At 38.7% G+C, this 24956-nt stretch overlaps 1 protein-coding gene across 2 annotated transcripts in view; it reads right to left on the bottom strand.

Annotated features, from left to right (window-relative positions):
• PREX2 (phosphatidylinositol-3,4,5-trisphosphate dependent Rac exchange factor 2) overlaps positions 1-24956 on the bottom strand; it is a 301596-nt gene that overhangs the window by 182232 nt on the left and 94408 nt on the right. For both annotated transcript variants that reach the window (XM_061438929.1, XM_061438928.1), the window contains exons 7-11: positions 21677-21810; positions 18846-18949; positions 17376-17525; positions 11686-11830; positions 6693-6793 (exon numbers count right to left, since the gene is read on the bottom strand). In XM_061438929.1, coding sequence (XP_061294913.1) covers positions 6693-6793; positions 11686-11830; positions 17376-17525; positions 18846-18949; positions 21677-21810 — 634 coding nt within the window. The remainder of the gene's footprint in view (positions 1-6692; positions 6794-11685; positions 11831-17375; positions 17526-18845; positions 18950-21676; positions 21811-24956) is intronic.

Genomic DNA, 24956 nt, shown 5'->3' with positions numbered 1-24956 from the left:
GAGTTTACATTTAAATGTTTCTTTACAGGGAATGCAACATTTGCAGAAAAGATGATTTATTGCAATGGGTTCTATTTTCATGATTAGATAGAAGACTTTGACCTTTACTTTTTGCTAAAAAAGTTGAAGAGAGAGAAAAACCTGTCAGGATTAATTCTAATAAACCATTTTAGGTGAATCCATAGGAAAAACAACAGACTTGTAACACACACACACACACACACACGTATACAAAGTTTCAGCTATTTCACCCTAACCTATCCAAACCAAATGAATGACTTAATAGCCATAAAACTGAGATATGACTGCTGCCAAAAAGACAACATCACCTTTTGGCATCTCTTTTTCTAGGTTAAGTCAAAAAGAAAAACATATGTGAAAGAAAAATAAAATCAAAAGAAATATTTTGAAATCCTACAACATGTTTCAGAACTAGTTATTTATTTCTCCTACAGAATCTACCTATTAATAATTCTCATTTTTATCCCTTAAGAGTCATTGAAATAAATGATTATATTGATATTCCAAAATTCAAGGAAACTTGGGTCCAAAGGTCTCCTGCCACAATAAAGGAAGTGGTGGGTCAACCTATTAAAAAATGGAGTCCTTCACTGTAAGGTAAACTCTTGTGATTTTGATCATAATTCTTGGGTTAATCTGTAACTTGTAGCTGTTCCCTTAGAAAAATAGTGAATAGTTCTGCACTGAAATTTATTCCCCCCAACTTCCTGAGGAGGGAATGGCTTTATTAGCTGATGAGGAAGGTTGCTTAATACCATCTTTTAAACAACTATGCAACACTGGGCATTACCGGGAATGTACTGGCAAATGTTTAACAGCTGTCTCTCTGGTGACGAGGCAGAAGGAACACTGATGTGTATAATTTGCCAATATCCATGGTACCAAAAATTCCCACACTGGCCAATTTCAAGCTCCCCAAATAAAGTCACTAAACACAGAATTAGACATGCAGTGACACATGATTATTTAGTATTCCCACCATAAAAAAATAGTAGATACAAATAATACCAAGTCCATAAACAATAAAATGTAGTAAAAGAATTAGGAAGTGATGAGATTTAAGAATATATTAAATTTATAATATATGTACTTATATATTTACGTCATTTCATTTTAATAATAGCTGTGCTTAACAATCAGCTTGCAATTTTTAAAAAAACATTTAATCATCTGCTCTCTAGAGCTTATACCAGCCAACTTCAGCACACCACTGGCTATAATGAATGAGCCCTCAGAATTCTCACATAAGCATTTTTAATGCAAATAATAGAGCCAGATAAGAAGAACATTATCAACCTACCACAGAGAAAGTATATGCTGTCCCAACCCAAGAATTCCCAGTATAGCAAGGCTCAGCCTCTGATGAAGTTCCCAGCAATATTTGCAACGTGAATAATAGCAATAATAGTCGACTTTTTTTTCTTTTTTGCTGGTTCCTTTTAAAACAGATGACTCATTCAATTTTATTTTAGGAATTCTATTTTCACTAAAATGCAGCTGAAATCACATACTAATGAAACTAGCCTGTCTGGTTCTTATTTCTTCATCCTAATAAAATTATTAATGTGAAATTGCATAATGTGTTCTCTAACCATACTTTGGGAGAACCTCTATTAGTTAATTGTGAACACTTAAAAAAAAAAACAACATTATTTCCAGTGACAAAAGTTCTAACATGTGAAATCTGACACTACAGCTGATCAGATAGTAGTAACAGTAATAACACAGGTCATCAAAATCAAACAATACTCATGGAGTGTACTCAGTGCTATATTTCTCAGGGGAAAAAAAAGAGTTAATCATATAATAAATATTTCAATTCTTTTAAGTTAAATAAAGCGTTCTTGTGTTTGAAATTTCAAAATAAATTTTAATTCAGAACTTACCTACTACTTTCTTTTCAAAATTGTATTCCTATTGGAGACAATACTGAGCCTGGGGAGAGTTGATTAGGACTGAAATTATGATATCCATTCAAAAAAAGGTTTACGTTGTTGATTTTTTTCTCTTTCTAGAAGGAGGTAGTTAAAAATATTTTGATACTTATATTACTAAAATGAATAAGGGTGGTTCCCTCTGTGATTCCTTCCAGATCTTTTAGCAGTCCTGAACTGGTCAGACTCTAGATAACTATGTTCATGAAGATATTGAATAAGTATCATTCCACATCAACTTTGTACCAACTTAAAAGTGACTTTAATATGTTTGCCTAGCTATTAATGTATTCAGGGAAAGTAATAACAGTTTTGTTAATTGTAAAGTCCACCCATAACAGTCATGTCTGGTGGCTCAGATGATAAAGAATCTGTCTGCAGTGCAAGAGACCAAGGTTCGATCCGTGGGTCAGGAAGATCCCCTGGAGAAGGGAATGGATACCCACTAGAGTATTCTTGCCTAGAGAATCCCACAGACTGAGGAGCCCGGCAGACTACAGTTCATGGGGTCGCAAAGAGTTGGACACAACTGAGTGACTAACACTTTCACTTTCTTCTGTTTTTAGAACTCAATTCACTAAACAAACAAGCAACTCTTCCTCATACAATTTCTGGGTCATCTATGTTGAAATAAAGCAAGAGAGGATAGTTGACTTGAAAATAATCTCACAGCTCCTTTGAAAGGACAACCTCTTTCCATGCCCTGACCTTTCCAGCATTGGAAATAAAGCTTCTCCAATATTCTGTTATCTGTCACAAGGTATCTCATAGTCAAAAAAGAAAATACTGTAGCAAACGAAGTAGCTCTTTCTAAAATATAGTTAACTCATCACACAGAAGTAAAGAAAGTTACATATCCATAATTTTTTAAACAATTTAAATAGCAGCATCCATTGTTGACAGATAGCTTTAAGACTATTCTTTTTATGTGTTATTTCTAATTCATAAAGGATTAAAGTGACTCAGATTAGCAGCAGGAGTCACAATAACCTCAACTGAAAATAAAAGTGTTAAAAGTGATTTCTGTGACTACTGTTTGCAGATATCATTGTAAAACATTAACACATGTATTATGATTATTCTAGCTTTCATATATTCATTGATTTTATATTGACCTAGGAGCTAAGCCTCAGGGGCAGAAATTAAGTAACTGACTACCAAATTGCGTTAGCTTCTGTTTTTCCTGCATATGCAACTACAGGACGTTTTTAGGAGTCTTTTACAGTCAAGTGAGTGAGTGAGTGAAAGTTGATCACTCGTGTCTGACTCTTTGAGAGAGTCAGTCCATGGAATTCTCCAGGCCAGAATACTGGGGTGGGTATCATTCCCTTCTCCAAGGGATTTTCCCAACCCAGGGATCAAACCCAGGTCTTCTACATTGCAAGTAGACTCTTTACCAGCTGAGCCACCAGGGAAGCAATCACATATCTGAGTTGTGTCCACAGGTATGTGCACAAAAATGATATACAATGGGAAATGTACAAACCTATTTAAAACAAACAAAAAACCACCGTTCCTCCAAGGTGACATTTAGGAACACTGGATTGAAGATGGTCAAGGCTATATCAGGCACCAAAACCCTATACACAGCCGAATGCCACAACCTCATCCTTCACTATTAACTAAATTTTATGTAAGTAAAAAATTAGCTTCTATAATGTGAGCCTCCTATAATGTGTTGGGAAGGTTTACTTACTACAGCAGCTAGTGCTAACCAATACAGCTTTCCTTCTCAAAAGTCCCTGCAAAAAATTAGTTCTCCTAACCTAGTAGATTTCTGTCTTCTCTGAAAGGAGATATATCAAAGCTGGATTTCATAATGAACAAAGTAAAAAGATGGGCTTAAAACCATCAGACCATAGAAAAAATATCCCTGATTCATGTACACATACCTTCAAGTACCTAGCATAATATCTCCCATGTAGAAAGAAGGAAAGAATCAGTAAGGAATAACTGATCAGTAAGGAATAATGGAATAAACAAAGTGTCCATAAACAGATTTTGCCTTCCTTGTTCTATGGGTAATGCATAGTCCCTGGAATTATACAGTCTGGAATGGGAAAAGAATAATCATTTCTGACAGTTAATGATTATACACAAAACTGCTATATGTGCCACCTCCTTTATCTTCAATAAAATATAGGATAAAACAAATACATTCAATCCTTGTCCCAATATATACCTGAAGGTGGGGTTAGAAGGGAAAGTCAAACACAAACAGGAAAGCCATCTAGCTCAGTATCTTTTCACTTTAACTTATAAGATATTGGATGATGCTTTTAGCACACTGAATGCTAAATGGAGTTTTAATGACATTAATGGACCAAGTACAAAATCATATACAACTTCTCAGTATTATCTGTTTGTTCAAAATATAGCCATTCATTTATTCACTCACTCAGGAAATAATAATGAGGCACCTATATGTTCTGGGCATTGTAGGCATTTGCTATACATTAACACACAAGGCTCCTGTTCTCATGGTGCTTCTATTTTGACTGAGATCTAGCATAGGGATGGCAGATAAAGGGAGAAATATTAAACAAAGAAATAAATGAAACAACATGACAATTTCAGAGAGTGATAAGGAGTCCATGAAAAAAATAGCAAAAATTTAAAAGAAGTTTATTGAAATAATGGGGACTGGGTAGGATTCTAAAAGGCAGAGTGTCATGGAAGATGAGACCCAATACATCCGCATCTGTCAATTCATTCACTGTTGTTTCTCCAGGACCTAGAAAGGTCCCTGACATTTATTAGGGATTACTAAGCAACTGCTGATTGAGAATAGCAAGAGCAAATATCCTACATGAAAAGTCATCTTGGAGTGTTCAAAGAAGAGACAGAAGGTCAGGGTGGCCGCCACGTAAAGAGTTAGGTACAGACAACTCAGAGAGGAAGTCAGGGGCTCTATCATGTAGGGCTATGTGCAAGAGCCTTGGTAAGAGATTTACATAAAAAATCTGGACTTGTCTTTAAGTTTAATGGGAAGCCAGTAGATGACTGTAAGCAAGAGAACACCTAGATCTTATAAATGTTTTAAAAGGTCTCTTCAGCTGTTTCCTGCAGAGTATTCTACAGGGGTGGAGGACGAACACTGAAACAAGGACAAAGAAGGTGGTGACTGGGAAGAAGGTGGGGATCCTGGGACAGCAGTAGTCTGATTAGTGACCTGTGTGTTAGTAGGGCTCACAGGACTTCATGGCATGAGGAAGGAACAGGAATGCTAGATGATTCCTATCTGGGTAGATGGGGACATTATACTGGCAACATCTACTGTGCTGGGGGGAAATTTGGAGAATCTAGTTTATTTGCATCTCACTCTAATTTAGGGAAAAAGACAAACATCAAAACTCCATAGCCAAATATCCGTATTTAGTCCCAGTTCCTTGTCTTTTTCTCTTCTTGCACATTTTGCACGAGAAATTCCTCAAGCTTTTATTCTTAGTTCAATGATCATTGCTTTGTTGTTTTTTTTTTTTTTAGGTGTTTCTTATTGACATGCTGAGAACCTGATGCTCTCTTGAAATGATTCACAAACATGACCTCACTGTCCCTCTACCTCAAGAGTTACATCCACAGGTTTTCAACCTCCTGCTGGGCCCTCACCTGCAGGAGGAGGGTCCCCAGTCCTTCATCTTCTCCCCCCTGGTCCTCCTCTTTAACTATCTCTGTCATCCAGACAGAAAGCACAGAAAATCTGATCTCACCGCTCATTCTTCATGGGCTCCCCTGGTGTCTCAGATGGTAAAGAATCTGCCTGTAGTGCAGGAGACCCAGGTTTGGTACCTGGGGCGGGAAGATCCCCCGGAGAAGGAAATGTTAACCCACTCCAGTATTCTTGCCTGGAGGAGCCCAATGGACAGAGGAGCCTGGTGGGCTACACTCCATGGAGTCACAAAGAGTAGAACACGACTGAGTGACTAATACTACCTCACTCTGCATCTCCCAAGTCTAAAGAGGTATCACATATGCTCTCAGCTTCTAATGGACCCCTTTCTTCATGCCTGTGCACAGGGCCCTGGTCTTTCTTTCTCCTGAGGAAGGAAGGATCCCTGTGGGCAGGATCTCCTTTAATCTCTAACTCTCCACTCCTCAGTTAACTCGGAAACCAAACTTTGGTCACTCCTCTGGTTCCAGGTGCCCATCAGCTCCTCACTTCCTTCAGAAGCAGTCCCACACACCACAGTCAGCAACATAAGAGCTGCTAAGTTAGGGTGTATGCCTTCCTTTCTCATCACAGCCCTCTCCCCAGTATATTCATCTGTGAAAGGCACTGGCCTGCATTGTGACATTGTGCTAGTTCTGAAGAGGCCACCATGAACTTCACACTCCCCTGTCTGAGAGCTACTACTTCTTCAGGGTAGAATGTCCTTCTGTCCTTGTCAGAGTTCCATTTACTCTACAATGCCCAGTGCTAAGGCCACCTCACTCACGAAGCATCCCAAATACTCTAGTTAGAACTCACCATTAAGGAACTTGTCTCAATCCTACATCATTCTTAACTGGAATTTAAGTCTTGCCTGTGTTGGAATTGTTCAAGTTAACAAATATATCAGCATAAGCCTATATTCCCTGAAACAATATTCTATACACATGAGACACTCTAGGATGTTGGAAAAAAACATAACCATCCTATAATGTGGAGAAGTATTATAAACTAAACCAATCAATGCAACAAAGGCAAATGTAACTTGTGGAAAAATAAATTAAATAGGTGATTGATAAAATAATTACCATGATGGATGATTCCATTTTCCAATAATGCTTGTCCCAAGTGCACACCTTCCTCAGGCCTGTGAATCTCTCCAATTTCCAACAGCCATGACACAAATTCACTGCAACCGAAATCCAATGAAGAAGTTAAATCATTATGTTTTTCCCCAGGAAGTCTATCTGTACCATGCATTTATCAAGCAGCTATGAAAGGAATATTCCTCAAAATATAAAGGAATGCTTGTAGTGAATCTTACATACATTTTTTCATATATGTAAGGCCCATATATATTTACATTGGACTCTATTCTAGAAAACTCATGTCCATACATTCAGACTTACCTAAACTCTATTTAATAACTATTCAACTTACCTAGACCTTTAGTAAACACAAAGGGAGAATTCTAGAGTATCTTTATTACATATATAAAAGCAAATTTGGGACTAGAGAGATACAACAGATTTTAACTAAACAGCAGAATTAGATAGAATAACAGTGACTTAAAATAAGAGATAAACTGTCTTGAATGTAGCTTTTCAGGCACAGAGAACCAATAGGTTTGAAACTCCAAGAGGGCATACAAAATAATTCTATTATGCATGCTCTATATGATAGAATTCTAAAAAGCTTCTTCCACCCACCTCCCTCCCATTATGGCAAAACCAATACAATATTGTAAAGTAATTAACCTCCAATTAAAATAAATAAATTTATATTTAAACAATTTTTAAATAAAAAAATCAGCTGAAACATTAAAAAAAAAAAGAATTCCATCCCTTGGTTTGTCAATTAAATTCTAATCTAGGTAGCTCTGTGAATGGACTGGTATATGTAATTAAAATCCCAAGTCAGTTGACCTTAAAATATGGAAGCTATCCAAGTGGGCCTGACTTGAGCAGCTGACCCCTTTGAAGCACAGAGTTTTCTCAGGCTGGTGGCACAAGAGCAAGTGAGAACAAGTAAAAGCACAGGAAAGATCCAATGTGCCACTGCTGATTTTCAAGCTAGAAGGGGTCATATATCAAAGAATATAGACAACTTCCAATGGCCAGCATGGAAACGGGTGCCTCATTCTTACAACCACAAAGGATGAAATTTTGCCCACAACCTGAATGTGCTGGAAAATGAAGTCTTCCTCCAAGATTCAAGATAAGAGCCCAGCCCCTGCCCTGCCAACACCTTGACTTTGCCCTTGTGAGACCCTGAGCACAGGACCTGCTCTAACTCACCTGGACTTCTGACCTACAGAAATACAAGTGAATACCTACCTGTGTATCATTTTAAGTGACTAAGTATATGACAATTTGTTTTGCAGCAATAGACAATTGTGTGTCTATTGTGTGTGTTAGTCGCTCAGTCATGTCCAACTCTATGCAACCCCATCCACAGACTGGAGCTTGCCAGGCTCCTCTGTCCATCAGATTCTCCAAGCGAGAATACTGGAGTGGGTTGTCATTCGGTTCTCCAGGGGATTCTCCTGATGCAGGGATCGAACTTGGGTCTCCTGCATTGAAGCCAGATTCTTTTACCATCTGAGCCACCAAGGAAGCCCCCCAGTAGACAAATGTTAAACACTAAAAGACACAGAAAAGTCTGACTACCTTGTTTTCAAATTTTAAAATAACTTGGAAAATTCATCACTATATCTAAACTGCCATCCATAAGGAGCCCTCCAGTACAAAACCATCCATCATAACTGTCTACCATGCACATCTTCTGTGGTTGGGAAAGGCCACTGAGAATTAATAGCTTACATCACTCACTATTTTGGGAGGGGGTGGGGAGCCCCAGTGTTTTGTAACACTTAGGAGACCCTCATCTCAGTACTGGTATTTTTTTTTAAAGGCCTGTGATATCATTAAGAGAACACAATACAGAAACATTTTACAATAAAATATTTTATCATGCTCATGTTTAAAAGCTAATGCTTAAACGCTTATGTTAACTAATGAATATATTTCAGAACAATTTTATTTTTGCACAGAGGCCAGAGAAGCAAAGCAACGGAAAGTGTCAGGGAATTACTTTTCCATTTATTTCAAAACTAAAAGCAACACATATGGGAAAGTCAAATAACCAAGGGATATGGAAATTCAAACATAAATGTCTAGTCCACAATGCACATTTTAAGGCAAAAGAAGCTAGTAAAGGTCTTTGTATATTTCCATTAAAGAAGAACCATCCAAAAGAAAAGCAACATAGAATCTGGTATAGTGGTAACATCACGCACTTTGCAATAAGACAGCCTGGATTCAAACACTGTTTCTGCCTCTACTAGCTGTGTGATGTTGGGTGAGTAAATTTAATTCTCTAGGTCTCAGGTTTTTTTTCCTCAATGACATGGAATTAATAAGAATATCAACCCCATAGAGTTGCCTGGGATTAAAGGAGCTGACAAATGTCAGGAACTCGACACTGGGCCTAGCACATAGTAAGTGATTATTCAATGTCAGCCATCCATAAGTGGGCTGAGATGGTTGGCACAGAGCTAAAATATAATTCCTCATTTTGATCTTAGCAGATTCCTGAATGTTTCCAAATAAAGTGAGGGAAAAAAGCATATTTTAAGTATTCCTATAAATTAGGAGTATGGGGAAAAAAAGAAAGGGTAGGGAAGAAAGTTAATGAGTGACTTTATTACGGAACCTAATATAGTACTAGAAAGATCCCATCAACACATGGCAAAGGGATCATGATTGGGTCAGAAACATCTCACCCTCAGGTCATAGTAATGTTGTTATGGAAAAGGCTACAATTAACATAGCAAATGTTTACTGAGTCTCCACTATGTCACCAGGGTTCTGGGCAACGCTTTGCAGATCACTGCAGTTAATGGGCACCACAGCCATAGGAGATGGTGTGGGTAAAGGCTTGATAGAACTCTTTGTCCTTCAAGGACAAATTGGAGCCTGGGTGAGCTTTCTAGCTCTGTCTCCCTAGAAACTGATGAGGGTTGAGTGTCAGTTGTATTACTAGGTGGCATTCTTACCTGGAAAACCTCACGTACAGAAGAGCCTGGAGGGCTACAGTCCATGGGGTCCCAAAGAACCCAACATGACTGAGCCACTAACACACTGCTTGTGGTCAAAATGGTTTCTGATGGTTAAATTACACACTTATAAACCCCTGGTGGGAAGCCACAGCTTAAAGTGACTCATCAAGTATTATTCTTGAAGTAAGGGGGTATGTATTACGGGAACCTTGGAGGTTACACCAATGAGGTTGTTCTGAGAAAGGGTGTCTTCTTTGCAACATGGAACTCTTAAGCCAAGGGGGGCTCATATCTGCTCTCTCCCCTTACCTGGGGGCACAGCCAACACCAGCAACTACAGCTTGCTGCCGTTGTGTGGCCTGCTGCAAGGACCACCCCCATTGAAGAGGGACACCCACTGCTCCCTGGCAAGCACAGGGTCTCCTGGCCTATATTCTTCTGATGAGGTTGGAGTTGGCATAGTCTATGGTGATTTTGTATGTTGGACTTTCCTGATGGCTCAAATGGTATAGAATCTGCCTGCAATGCAGGAGACCTGAGTTCAATCCCTGGGTCAGGAAGATCCCCTAGAGAAGGGAATGGCAGCCCACTCCAGTCTGTATAGCTAAGAAGACATTCTGAAACATAATTAACACTGTTGTCATTGCACATAAAAATTAACAGTAAATTCTAAGCATTCTCATCACTAGGGAAAATATTTTTTTTCTCTTTCTTTAATGTATATCTAAATGAGATAACTGATGCTCACTAAACTAATTATGGTAAACCTTTTACAATGTATGTAAGTCAAATCATTATGCTGTGTACCTTAAACTGACACAATTATAGCTCAATAAAACTGGAAGACAAGAAAAAAAAGAAGACATTTTGGTCAGTATCACAGGTAAGCAATACAATCATTTCTATTGTTATAGAGGAAAGAGAAATTTAACTCTTCCCCAGTCTCTCAACTGGGCTTCCCTGGAGGGGAAGAAACCACCTGCTAATGCAGGAGATTCAGGTTCAGTCTGTGGGTCAGAAGGATGCCCTACAGAAGGAAACGGCAACCCACTCCAGTATTCTTGCCTGGAGAATTCCATGGACAGAGGAGCCTGTCAGGCTACCTTCCGTGGAGTCACAAAAGAGTTGGACACTACTTAGTGACTAAACAACAACAAATCTCTCAACTAGCCAGTGGCAGGATCAGATCTGAGTGGGGACAGGTTTTGAACTACCTCTCCAGTCTACTTTTATAGCACTGACATTGTAAATTACTAGTTGTATGAACTTGAACATGTCAAACTCCCTGATCCCCCAGTTTCTTAATCTTTAAAAAAAAATAAAGGTTTTTAACTCTTAAGTATGTGTTTGAAGACTGGAAATAATGTACAGGAAGAAGCTGGCACAGAGCGTGTCCTAAGCAGAGCCGCCTGAAGGCAGTTACCCTGCCCTCTGGCTTAACCCAGCAGGGATTCCCACCTACAGCCGAGTAGCATCTGCAGAACCAGAGGCACAAGTTTGATCTCTGAGTGGAACAACCAAGTGACCTCCCTGCCTGTTCCTCTGTGCCTGGCCCCTCGCGTGACCCACTTTTTCAGACTCTTCATCAATACCCTTTCATCCTGAGCCCAGCTGTCTAAATTCTGAATTAATTGGGAGTTTAGACTGTGTGCCTTTCAGTCTAAGTGACTCTCAGGCCCCGCACCCATGTCCTTGCCAGACTCTGTGCCCTACAGGCAAACCCGCCTGCCTGCCTGCTTTTGCCTGATCCCAGCCTCTGCCATGCCCCTGAAACAGTTTATCAGAAATTACTAAAGTCATGGATGAATGGATGGATGGATGCCTTCAGTTTTCTGGGCAGGATTCCTGGCTCTATATGCACTCCCTCATCCCTTTATGGCCTACGAAATGTGAATAGTGAAGAAATATTCAAAAACATTTAGGAGAATATTTTTTAGGAAAAAATGAATAATTAAAGGAAAGTTAACACATGAGATCGTGAAAATCTGAAAGAAACACAGGAATCCAGACAACAACCCTACCTTCCCAGAAAGCATTTAGGGAACGTAGTCAGTTTTCTTTTTCTGTCTTTGATCAGATTTCCTTGTTTGCACATCATTTTATAAAGTTTCTCACCCTGTTCGGAGATCATTACCCAGGTGTCTTGCTCCATTCCTAATTTTAAACCTGTCAAAAATGAAAACACAGGACAGGTCACTGAAAAAGTCTCTTCATTTGTTCATGCATTCATAAAACAAAACATTCTTTGCATGTCTACCACGCGCTGGGATTTGTGGATACAAAGCTCGTGTGATAGGACTCTGGCTGTCAAGAAGTTCATATGGTACTAGGAAGACAGTCAAGGTGAGATGCCTGCAGCCAAAGGGCACCACCGTGCAGACTGTGCCCCAGAGGCACGTGGTTTGGCTGGTGGAGGAAAAGGAGCTGTATGTCAGACTTCATGGACCCCTTTAGTAGGACTCATGCTTATGCTCAGCTGCTCAGTCATGTCTGACTCTTTGCAACCCCATAGACTGTAGCTCACCAGCTCCTCTGTCCATGGGATTCTCCAGACAAGAATACTGGAGTGTGTTGCCATTTCCTTCTCCAGGGGATCTTTCCAACCCACGGATCCAACCCAGGTCTCTGATATATCCTGCACTGGCAGGCAGGTTCTTTACCACTAGCACCACCTAGGAAGCCCTTTGAAGAATGAGATCAGCACAGCTAGACAGTGGCACTGGAGACAACCTTAGAGGAAAAACTGTGCTACGGGAGAGAAATGGTCACAGTACCTAACCACTATCTCAGGGAAGTTTCACGGATGGACCATGTTTGAATGCATGAATATGAACAGGATTTCCAGAGAGAGAACGTCTTCACAAAGGTCATCTGAAGGAAGAGGCAAACAGCCCTGGGTTTCAGGTGATAGGACAGTAATGGATGGATAGGTGGGCAGGGTCCTTGCTCACCAGCAGTCTCAGTGTATTTCGGGCCTTCAGAACTGGGGGAACATCTATGAATTGTAACCAGATGGAGGGGGAAGGCAGGGAAGTGCAAGGAAAGTTTTGATGCTTTGGAAACAAAGCTCAGAAGACAGTATAGGGAATAAACTAAAAGGAAGAGGGTTTAAAAAGAGAGAGACAATTAGGAGGGATCCACTAAAGTTCAGGCAAGTTCAAATCTCTGTAAAAAATAGCAGGTTATCAGGAGAAGAGGATAAAGTTGAGAAATATCTGGGAGGTGGTATTGTTGCTGCTGCTGCTGCTAAGTCACTTCAGTCATGTCCGATTCTGTGCGACCTCATAGATGGCAGCCCACCAGGCTCCCCCATCCCTGGGATTCTCCAGGCAAGAACACTGGAGTGGGTTGCCATTTCCTTTTCCAATGCATGAAAGTGAAAAGTGAAAATGAAGTCGCTCAGTCATGTCTGACTCTTAGCGACCCCATGGGCTGCAGCCTACCAGGCTCCTCCGCCCATGGGATTTTCCAGGCCAGAGTACTGGAGTGGGGTGCCATTGCCTTCTCCGGTGGTATTGTTAAGACGTAGCAATGGGTTAAATGTGGGTGTAGAGAGAAGAAATGAGGATGGCTTTCAGACAGTTGATGGGAGAACTGAATGGTGATGGGAACGCATCTTGGGCAAAGGGTTTCAGGTACAGAGAAATCCAGCACTGAGTAGCTTGAACTGGGATGTTCACATGAAGCCCAGGGGGCAACTGATTAAGTGAGCATGGAGCTCCAGAGAGACAACAAGACTGGACACAAAGACTGAGAACCTGGCAGTGAAGAGTGGAAGTTAATCTGATAGGGACAGGCAATGCAGGCCAGGAAATTTAGAGGCAACCATTGCCAAAGGTAAAATTCTGGCCACACTGACAATCAGTGGATGGGACTGATGAAGAAATGTGGCAGAAGAATTTCTGGATGTTTTTTTTTTTTTTTAGTCTTCTAACTACTAAGCTTCTTATTAAAATTTTATTTACAATAGAGAAGTCATTAACATTTGCCAGTAACAGTGAATAATCCATTACAAATAGAATAAGCAGACTTATATAAGTTAAAAAGCAGAGTTAAGAATAACATAGGTAGAGTTATAGACTGTGCTTTCTTTTTTGTTTTCTTCCTTTTTTTAGGTCTTGGATGTATTTATTTGCATAGCCAGTTCAAAAAAAAGCTAAGGTTCAACTTGATGAAAAACTGACTCTATCTTTTAAAGGATTTGCTGTGTTCCTTGAATGGACTGTTAGATTCAACAAAACCCAAAGTGTCAGTTATGCATTCATGATCTTTGTTTTAAATTTTTTCTATCTGGTTCTTCATCTAAGATCAATCAAAGGAGTATTTTTAAATGTTTTAGAAATTCTTATAAAAATGTATACTATGACTAATTTAATCAAGGTAATAGAAATTTTTACATTCTTCAAGGGGAAATATCTAAAGATGGAAGGAAAAGCTCTTTATGTTCTAAAATTATATCATTAATGAGATATTTTATACCTAAATCTCTGGGGAAAGGAATAAACACTGTCACATTTCTCATCAATTATTTGGTAAAGAAAATAGTTAATTATGCAAACACCTCTATTTCCTGGCTAATTACAGAAATGTGAATATGTGCAGGTAAACTTCACACACTGAATATCACCAGACCAAATACTGTTTGCAAATCTTGATAAAAATATGAAGCAAATTTGAGCTAGACCTCCTCATGTGAACAAGTTCCTTATGGAGTTACATGACATTGATTCAGTGACATTGTAACAACACTTAAAAGTTAATATGCATGCAAAATGCCTTATTTTATAATTAGGATACTAAAATATTTGACCAAGGAACTTTCAGTGTACTGTTAAATACAGAGGGACAATTGGTGTAGGTCTCCAAACACTGAATTATATTATTAAAGTGTGTTTCTTAAAGCAAAACTCTATGATTCTTTAGAAATCAGGAAGGATAAAGTGTGACCATATATTAATCCATATATGTAGAATCTAGAAAAACGGTATAGATGATCTTGTTTGCAAAGCAGAAACAGAGACACAGATGTAGAGAACAAACATATGGATACCCAGGGGGAAAGGTGGAGGTGGGATGAACTGGAGATTGGGATTGACATATATACACTATTGATATGATGTATAAAATAGATAACTAATGAGAACCTACTGAATAGCTCAGGGAACTCTACTCAGCACTCTGTGGTGACCTACATGGGAAGGAAATCCAAAAATGAGCAGATACCTATACAGTATAGCTGATTCACTTTGTTGTACAAAAGAAATGAGCACAACATTCTAAAGCAACTATATTCCAGTAAAATTTTTTAAAAAGTAATAAAGTGCAAAGAAAACTGAACAAATTTTAAAGCAAGTAAAACTATTTGCTGTAAAGTGAATGTCGGTATGTCCCCAAATAGTGTCCCCAGTAGCTCAGCAGGTAAAGAATCATCCTGCAATGCAGGAGACAGAGAAGACACAGGTTCAATCCCTGAGCTGGGAAGATCCCCTGAAGGAGGAAATGGCAACCTACTCCACTATTCTTGCCTGAAAAATTCCATGGGGAGAGGAGCCTGGTGGGCTACAGTAAAAAAGGTCGCAAAGAGTCGGACACGACTGAACAACTAAGCATGCATGCTCCCAAAATTCACATGTTGAAACCTAGTTTCCAATGTAATGGCATTAGGAGGTTGACCTTTGGGGTAATTAGTTCATGAGGGTGGAATCCTCATGAATGAGATTAGTGCCCTTATTAAGGAGATCTAAGAGAGCTCTTTCATGCCTTCTGCTAGGTGAGGACAAAGAGAAAATGGTCATCTACGAACCAGGAAACAGCCCTCAACACCACCCTTCTGAACTGTGAGAAATAAACTTCTGTTGTTCATAAGCCACCCAGTGCTAGGTATTCTGTTTCAGCGGTCTCAATAGAACTAAGACACTGTTTAAAACACACTGCTAGCCACAGTCTAATTATTTTGCTAACTATATAAAGTTTTCTTTTATTTGATTTCCATAATGTGAAGTCAAGTGGGCCTTAGAAAGTATCACTACGAACAAAGCTAGTGGAGGTGATGGAATTCCAGTTGAGCTATTTCAAATCCTGAAAAATGATGCTGTGAAAGTGCTGCACTCAATATGCCAGCAAATTTGGAAAACTCAGCAGTGGCCACAGGACTGGAAAAGGTCAGTTTGCATTCCAATCCCAAAGAAAGGCAATGCCAAAGAATGCTCAAACTACCGCACAATTGCACTCATCTCACATGCTAGTAAAGTAATGCTCAAAATTCTCCAAGCCAGGCTTCAGCAATACATGAACTGTGAACTTCCTGGTGTTCAAGCTGGTTTTAGAAAAGGCAGAGGAACCAGAGATCAAATTGCCAACATCTGCTGGATCATGGAAAAAGCAAGAGAGTTCCAGAAAAACAGCTATTTCTGCTTTATTGACTATGCCAAAGCCTGTGACGGATCACAATAAACTGTGGAAAATTCTGAAAGAGATGGGAATACCAGACCATCTGACCTGCCTCTTGAGAAATCTGTATGCAGGTCAGGAAGCAACAGTTACAACTGGACATGGGACAACAGACTGGTTTCAAATAGGAAAAGGAGTACGTCAAGGCTGTATATTGTCACCCTGCTTATTTATCTTATATGCAGAGTACATCATGAGAAATGCTGGACTGGAAGAAACACAAGCTGGAATCAAGATTGCCAGGAGAAATATCAATAACCTCAGATATGCAGATGACACCACCCTTATGGCAGAAAGTGAAGAGGAACTCAAAAGCCTCTTGATGAAAGTGAAAGTGGAGAGTGAAAAAGTTGGCTGAAAGCTCAACATTCAGAAAACAAAGATCATGGCATGCGGTCCCATCACTCCATGGGAAATAAATGGAGAAACAGTGGAAACAGTGTCAGACTTTATTTTTCTGGGCTCCAAAATCACTGCAGATGGTGACTGGAGCCATGAAATTAAAAGACGCTTACTCCTTGGAAGGAAAGTTATGACCAACCTAGATAGCATATTCAAAAGCAGAGACATTACTTTGCCAACAAAGGTCCGTCTAGTCAAGGCTATGGTTTTTCCTGTGGTCATGTATAGATGTGAGAGTTGGACTGTGAAGAAGGCTGAGCGCCGAAGAATTGATGCTTTTGAACTGTGGTGTTGGAGAAGACTCTTGAGAGTTCCTTGGACTGCAAGGAGATCCAACCAGTCCATTCTGAAGGAGATCAGCTCTGGGATTTCTTTAGAGGGAATGATGTTCAAGCTGAAACTCCAGTACTTTGGCCACCTCATGCGAAAAGTTGATGATGCTGAAGCTGAAACTCCAGTACTTTGGCCACCTCATGCGAAGAGTTGACTCACTGGAAAAGACTCTGATGCTGGGAGGGATTGGGGGCAAGAGGAGAAGGGGACGACAGAGGATGAGATAGCTGGATGGCATCACTGACTCGATGGACGTGAGTCTGAGTGAACTCCGGGATTTGGTGATGGACAGGGAGGCCTGGTGTGCTACAATTCATGGGGTTGCAAAGAGTCGGACACGACTGAGCAACTGAACTGAACAACATTGGAAATATTCAAAACATATTTTAGCATGGGCTAACATCACCTAGTTAATGTAAGTGAACATCAAACACCATCTACTTCCTCATAACTTTTGCCCATTTTCTGCTTTCTTGTTAAATTTGAATCTTCACAAAGTATTATAATGCTCAATCCATATACGCACCTTTCCGCCGTTCTCGTTCTTTCAAAATAGCTTCAAACCATTCATGTTTCTCTTCAGGTGTTTTTGCCATACACACAAACCATTTATTTTTGGCCGTGTTATGTATCTTCCATCCATTAACAACAATGTGTCCACTGCTATGGAAGTCAGCTGAAAATTAATAGGTAAAGTGAATCAACAAATGTAATATATATTAGAGCAACACAATCATTCATATCAAAAAAGTTCCAAAACCACTGAATTCTTCAAAATATCTTTATATGTGTGTATTGAAGAATATAAAATTTTTTAAAATAAAGAAAATTTTATACACTAAATGCAGTCAGATCTGAAAAATGGAACATCCCTAATTCACAACATTAACAGTTGAACTTTTTAAAAAATCTATTCGGTTTTAGGGGACCCCTGGTACCTCACATGGTAAAAAATCTGCCTGTAATGTGGGAGACCCAGGTTCAATCCCTGGGTCAGCAAGATCCCCTATCCATGGGGTTGCAAAGAGTCGGACACGATTGAGTGACTAACATTTCATTTCATTTTTCATTTCATTCAGTTTTAATGAACAGTTTAAGAATTTCCATCTTATTCAATTCAAATCTGACTACTGTACTGCAATCTATGGTTTGCCCAACACTGCACTACAGACCACATTTTCTAGAAGTCAAATATTCTTGGCCTCTGGCCAACTACACAAATAAACTAGTTGTCAAGAAAGAATACAAAGGATCTGGCACTACTTTTTGAATGGCTTTCCAAGCCTGTACCAATGAAAATTAATTCCAGGAGGTTCAATGCTTGCCTATGACAGCTCTTAAGCTGGATGTTTTAATAGCATCATGATCAAACTACTATATACGTTATGGACACAACTCCTAGTTTGCGACACTCCCAGCTACTTTTGTATCTCTGTGTTTGATGCTAGTGTTTAACATGGTTTGGGCTTCCCTGGTGGCTCAGCAGTAAAGAATTAACCTGCCAATGCAGGAGACATGGTTCGATCTCTGGGTCTCAGTATTCTTGCCTGGGAAATCTCATGGACAGAGCCTGTCAGGCAGTCCATGGAGTCACAGGAGTCGGACATGACTAGCAAAAGATGGAAGGCAAAAGGAGAAAGGGGCAGCAGAGGATGATATGGTTAGATAGCACCATCGACTCAACAGACATGAATCTGAGCTAACTCCAGGAGATAGTGGAAGACAGAGGAGCCTGGCACGCTTGCAGTCCATGGGATCGCAGAGTCAGACACAACTTAGCGACTGAACAACAACAAACGAACATGCTTCAAGTGAAGATAATTTTCCATTTTAAAAGAGTCCTCCTCTCTCTTATCTTCCCTTCCTCCTCCAACTGTTCTGCCTATCAAAGTATTTCTAAGCTCAAATTCACTGCAGATGAATTATTCAATTGAAAAGTCTATCTTACAAGGGAGTTTATTTTTGGCATTCCATTTTAAATTTACCAATCATTTACCTGTGCCATCATCCACATTCTCCACTTCCATCACCTCTGTATTGATCCGGCCACGAAAAAGGTACCGATGTCCATCAGTAGAAGCTTTGCTATTTTTCAACCGTCTTACAACAAGAAGAAAATCACACACAAAAAACATGGTTACTAAACTTAAGGCAAAACCTTGTTAAAGCAAGATAATTTAAGCCATTCTTTGAGAAAGAGATTCTAGTTCCATCAACAATATCAAACATTAAGCTCTTGGTGATTTTTTACTTATGTCTTCAAATTCATAACAGTTCAGGTTGCTCTATGAGATGGTGCTAGACACGGAAGCCCTGAGCCAAGGACAACACGCAGGTGGGAGGGTGAATACATGCTTTTGCTCAATATATGAAATCAAAGATCCCCAATCAAACTCTGACAGACACTAAAAGTTGGTTATTCACAATTTCACTTGATTTCTCAATTTTCAGTAAGTAGCTGGTAATTTTTTCTCAATTCCTGGTAAATTTCAGTTAATACTTATGATCCTCTTCAAAGAGACTTGGACTGTACTGGAGGTTATTCAGCATTAACTAGCTCTAAAATATTTTTCCCATATTGTTGTTATATGATAACTGTACACTTGAAGAATAAGTCTCTCAAATATACCTATAATCCTTCATAAGGATCCTATTTATTTATAAAATAGTCTAAAACATTTCAAAATGTTGTGTATAGTACACTAGTACCAGCCTTTGATCTTAAAAACTGAGCAACACAAAAAAAAAAAAAAAAAATCCAGGTTCAGATGAGCTTTTGTAATAATGAATTAGTCAGTTATGGATATATTTATACTTGAATCACTGAACACTCAGGGGAGATTGCTTTTAAAATATATTAAAGAGGAAAGATTTTAAGAAATAATTCAAGAAGATTAAGCAACATTTAGTCATCCAAGAGACTTCAATTGACCTGAACTATTTAATTTGACTTGTTGACAAAAGTATGCTAACAACTGAATATACTAAAATTATTAATATATGTTTCATAATATATACTGAAATTATTAATGTATCATGTTACATATACACACTAAGCAAAAGTTAAGTTGTCAAGTGCATTAATGTAGAGCTCCCTCCCCTTCTCTCCTCTGCATTCATATGTATTTGGTCCATGTTATACATATATTTGGAGAAGGCAATGGCACCCCACTCCAGTACTCTTGCCTGGAAAATCCCATGGACGGAGGAGCCTGGTAGGCTACAGTCCATGGGGTTGCTAAGAGTAGGACACGACTGAGCGACTTCACTTTCACTTTTCACTTTCATGCATTGGAGAAGGAAATGGCAACCCACTCCAGTGTTCTTGCCTGGAGAATCCCAGGGATGGGGGAGCCTGGTGGGCTGCCGTCTCTGGGGTCGCACAGAGTCGGACACAACTGAAGCGACTTAGTAGCAGCAGCAGCATACATACATTATGGTTATTTGCCAAGCAGCAGGATTTTGATTTTATAAAACTTTCACTATTATTTAATTTATTTAACAGTTACAGCCATGAGACCATGAATAGTAACATCATTTGTACAGTTAATTTTGCAAAAGCTCTGACCTTGAGGGCAGTCATATATATAAGGATGGGAACAACTCTAATAAAAAAAAGATCTGATTCTCAAACAGATGTCTTTAATAATCAAACCTAGATCAGTTCAGTTCAGTTCAGTCGCTCAGTCGGACCTAGATAGATGTGTCAATTTAGTGGGAGAATCCTTTCACAATGGGTATTATATTAAATCATCACATTGTACACTTTAAATATCTTATAACTTTGTCAATAATACTTGACTAAAGTTGGGGAAAAAATAATTGCACCTAAACAACTTGAATTACCTATTTTTTTTTATTCATCCCTTTATCTTAAAGTGTTCCCCTTTTATTTTTTGTCATCTTTCATGAGGCACACACATTTTATCACAATCTGCAATAAAAGTGGGCTTTGAATTAGAACTGAATGGGTCCAAAATTCATTTCTATAACTATTATTTATGGGAAAGTTACTTAACCTCTCTGTGAGAACCTTTTGTTCTCTACAAAACAATGATAGTGAAAATACCTATTTTATAAATTTATTGGGAATATTATATAATTAATTCATGTGATTCTGAGATTACGCCTGGCAGAGAATATGCATTTTTAAAATATTTTTCTTGGAGTATAGCTGTTTTACAATGTTGTGTTAGTTTCTAATGTACAACCAAGTGTGTCAATTAAATGTATACATAGATCCCCTCATTATGGATTTCCTTCCCATTTAGGTCACCACGGAGCATTGAGTAGAGTTCCCCATGCTAAACAGTCAGTTTCATTAGTTATTTATTTTATATTTATATCAATAAATATTAGTTATTTATTTTATACTTATATCAATAGTGTATATATATCAATTCCAATTTCCCAATCCATCCCACCACCCCTTTCCCCTCTTGGTGTCCATATGACCTTTTAATTTTTAAAGAGCTTAATACAGGTAGAATTAATAGCCTGTTCTAGATTTTCCTGAAACCCACATCTACTAATCCCAATCTTGCTACTAAACACAAAAAATTGAGAAGAGCATACTACAAGAAATAAATAGGTTCATTTTCACAGGTGGTAAAAAAGGAATTTTTTAAAAAGCTCATTAAGATAGAGAGACAATAATTTAATTATTTCCTGGCTCTAATCTGAACATGTTCTCTTTCTTGAAGTAGCAAGGAGAAAGGGCTGAGAATACATGGAAGTTTACTGATGAGGTCATGGGGGCACAGAGACAATGTTGAATCTGTGAAGTGGATAAACAGCTTTTAAAGTATTACCTGTCTACATTCTTACCTGTGTTTTCTTTTGCAATACACCAAAAGGTTGTCAAAAAGAAAAAATACCCGCTCTTGAATATTTCCAGAAGAAATTTTCAGTAAGACTCCACACATTAGCATTTCTGTACAGGTATCAGTAATGTTGGACCCCTAAATCAGGAAAAATGGAGAAAATAATGTCTGATTACTTAACAGAAACTTTCACGCAGTCTTTTTCCTCCTGTTTTTATTTAAAGATGCAATATACAAACAGGATAAAAATTCAAATAGTTTAAGTATTAATATACTGAGCTTAGGTGTCCTTCCCTCCCAGTCTCCTCCAGGTGAGTATCAGTAGGTACAGCTCCTCTTAAGAGATTCCATGTCTTCTTTAGTTATTTTACATATGTGTAAAATATGCAAAAATTTTTAAATATTTTACATATTTTTAAATATTAAATATTTATAATATTTAAATTTTTTTTACATATTTTACACAGCATATATAATGAATGTTATCTTTGTTCTCTAAAAATAGGAGATCATTTCAAACTAACTCATGACATGAATGTTCCTAATATTCATTTTCCTCCTCCTCCTCTCCTTGGTCTGGGAAAAGAGCTCTATGAACAAATGGAAAGTACATGTAATTGTCCATTTTTAGCAGGTCTTAATTTATATAAAATTGTTCCTCCATATCCATGGGGGAATGGTTCCAAGACCCCCAAAGATACCAAAATCTGAGGATACTCAAGAGGCATAAATAAAATGGCATAGTATTTGCATATAATCTACACACCTCCCCCGTACATGTTAATCTCAAGATTGTTTCTAAAATCTAATACAATGTAAAGTGAAAGTGTTAGTCACTCAGACAGGTCAGACTCTGCAACCCTGTGGACTGTAGCCCACCAGGTTCCTCTGTCCATTGATTATCCAGGCAAGAATTCTGGAGTGGACAGCCATTCCCTTCTCCAGGGGATCTTCCCCATTCAGGGATTGAATCCAAGTCATTGCAGGTAGATTCTTTACCATCTGAGCCACTAGGGGAGCCAATACAATGTAAATGTTACATCAGTTCAGTCGCTCAGTGTCTGACTCTTTTTGACCCTATGGACTGCAGCAGCCAGCAGCCAGGCCTCCCTGTCCATCACCAACACCCGGAGTTTATTCAAACTCATGTGCATTGAGTTGGTGATGCCATCCAACCATCTCATCCTCTGTCGTCCCCTTCTCCTCCGCCTTCAATCTTTCCCAGCATCAGGGTCTTCGCATCAGGTGGCCAAAATGTCACGTAAATAGTCATAAATATAATGTAAATACTATCTAATAGTTGCTGGTGCAAGTTTTGTTTTATGAAACTTTCTGGAATTTTTTTTTCCCCAAATAGTTTCAATCTGAAGTTGGCTGAAATTCTGGATGCAGAACCCGGAATACAGAAGGCCAACTGTCCCAACTTCTAGGATGGAAAGGAAGACAAAAGAAGAAATAAAAGGAAAAAAATCTATTTAAAGAGAGCAACCATCCATAAAACCTTTCACCACAGTTATTAAAAGATGCACTGGCATGCTCATTCATTGAATAAACCCTTACTGAGTGCCCATGAAGGTCATATGATCAGCAACAAATGGATTCTTAACACAAGTGCTAATCATGGGAGGTTGAGAGGAGGAAGCACAAGAGAGAAGGAGCCTGGGCCCCTGAACCATCAACAAAGGGAAACTGCCCACTGGGCAGAACCCACACATGAGTGTCATGTGAACTGACCAGAAATGTCTACTTTGAGCCATTGGGCTTCCCCAGTGTCTCAGTAATAAAGAATCTGCCTGTGATGTAGGAGCCACAGCAGACACTGGTTCAACCCCTGGGTCAGGAAGATCCCATGGTGGAGGACATGGCAACCCACTCCAGTATTACTGCCTGGAGAATGCCATGGACAGAGGAGCCCAGTGGGCTATAGTCCAAGAGGTCACAAAGAGCTGGACATGACTGAAGTGATTTAGCAGGTCGTAAGTGTTGTAGTCTATTTGTTTCTACAAACTAAACTAGCATAACTAACTTGTTGAGTCACTGAGTTGGAACAAAAAAAAGGGGAACTTTTCAGTAGAGCTCTGTTAAGTTTGCTTTGTAAGAATACTTCTGTTTTAAATATGTCTGGTCTTTTTTGATATTTAAAACTGAGAACATCAATATTAACTTCATATTTTCATATTAACAATGAATATTTTCCTGATTAATATTAAAATTTTAAATTAAAATAACTCATATAACTATAATAAGAAACTTCCCAAAAGAGAAGTTAATTAAGACAGTGTCACTGTGTTAGTCTGGGTATCTATATTACAAACACATTTTACATTTGAAATACTTCCCTCTCTCCCTTCGTCATAAGGGTAGAAATGGATAGAAATGGAGATCTGTCAAACATTCACACAATTTCATATATTTTGCAATGCGATAATTAAGCAAAAACTGTCATCAAATGTAAACATCAATCTCAACTGCAGTGGCAATGATTTCAAATTTATAGTGAATACATCTCTTCCTTAGAAAAAAAATTAGAATGACATTTAAAATTTAAAATTTAAAAAAGGAAACATCATATAGATTAGTGCACAAGGGACCTAAATAACATTATGAAAAGTGGCTTTATCAATAGCAATTTTATAAATGGTGCAAAACACTTCACTTTAGATTATTCCATACAGTAGTCCATAAGTGCCAAGGCAAAAATATAGTCTGTTACATTAGTATTATACTAATGTGCATATTAACCAGTCTTCCAAATAGTTTCCCAGGTTAAATATGTACGTATTTATTTATAGATGTATTCCTAAATGAATGAAATACCAACAATACATTTTCTGACTTGTTTGTGGTGATTATCTTCATTAATAAATATAAGGAAAATTTAATGCGAATTTGAGCTAACGATAATCCATCCTCTTATATAGCCTCAGGGGAGATACTGTCCAAAGCACTGAAGAACTCATGGGACCACTGTGCAAAATAGAAAATGGATCTATTACTTGTGATGATAACCAACATACACTCTGAATGGTCCCATGAGTAAGGCCAACACAATCTCTCTTTGTAAATGTAACTTCTTTGGAAAGCCAAACATAATCAGAAAGGATCTCAGTGAGCTGAATTTCAGGGGAGTTTGTAAGCACTGGGCTGAAATGTGTTGAAAGTGAAAGAGTTAGTCGTTCAGTCGTGTCTGACTCTTTGCGACCCCGTGGACTCTAGCCCGCCAGGCTCCTCCTTCCATGGGATTCTCCAGGTAAGAATACTGGAATAGGTTGTCACTTCCTACT

The sequence above is a fragment of the Bos javanicus genome, chromosome 14, assembly GCF_032452875.1.
Source record: "Bos javanicus breed banteng chromosome 14, ARS-OSU_banteng_1.0, whole genome shotgun sequence".
NCBI classification, from domain to species: Eukaryota; Metazoa; Chordata; class Mammalia; order Artiodactyla; family Bovidae; genus Bos; species Bos javanicus.
The sequence above is the reverse complement of the archived record's forward strand: the minus strand, read 5'-3'. Positions and strand labels throughout refer to the sequence as shown.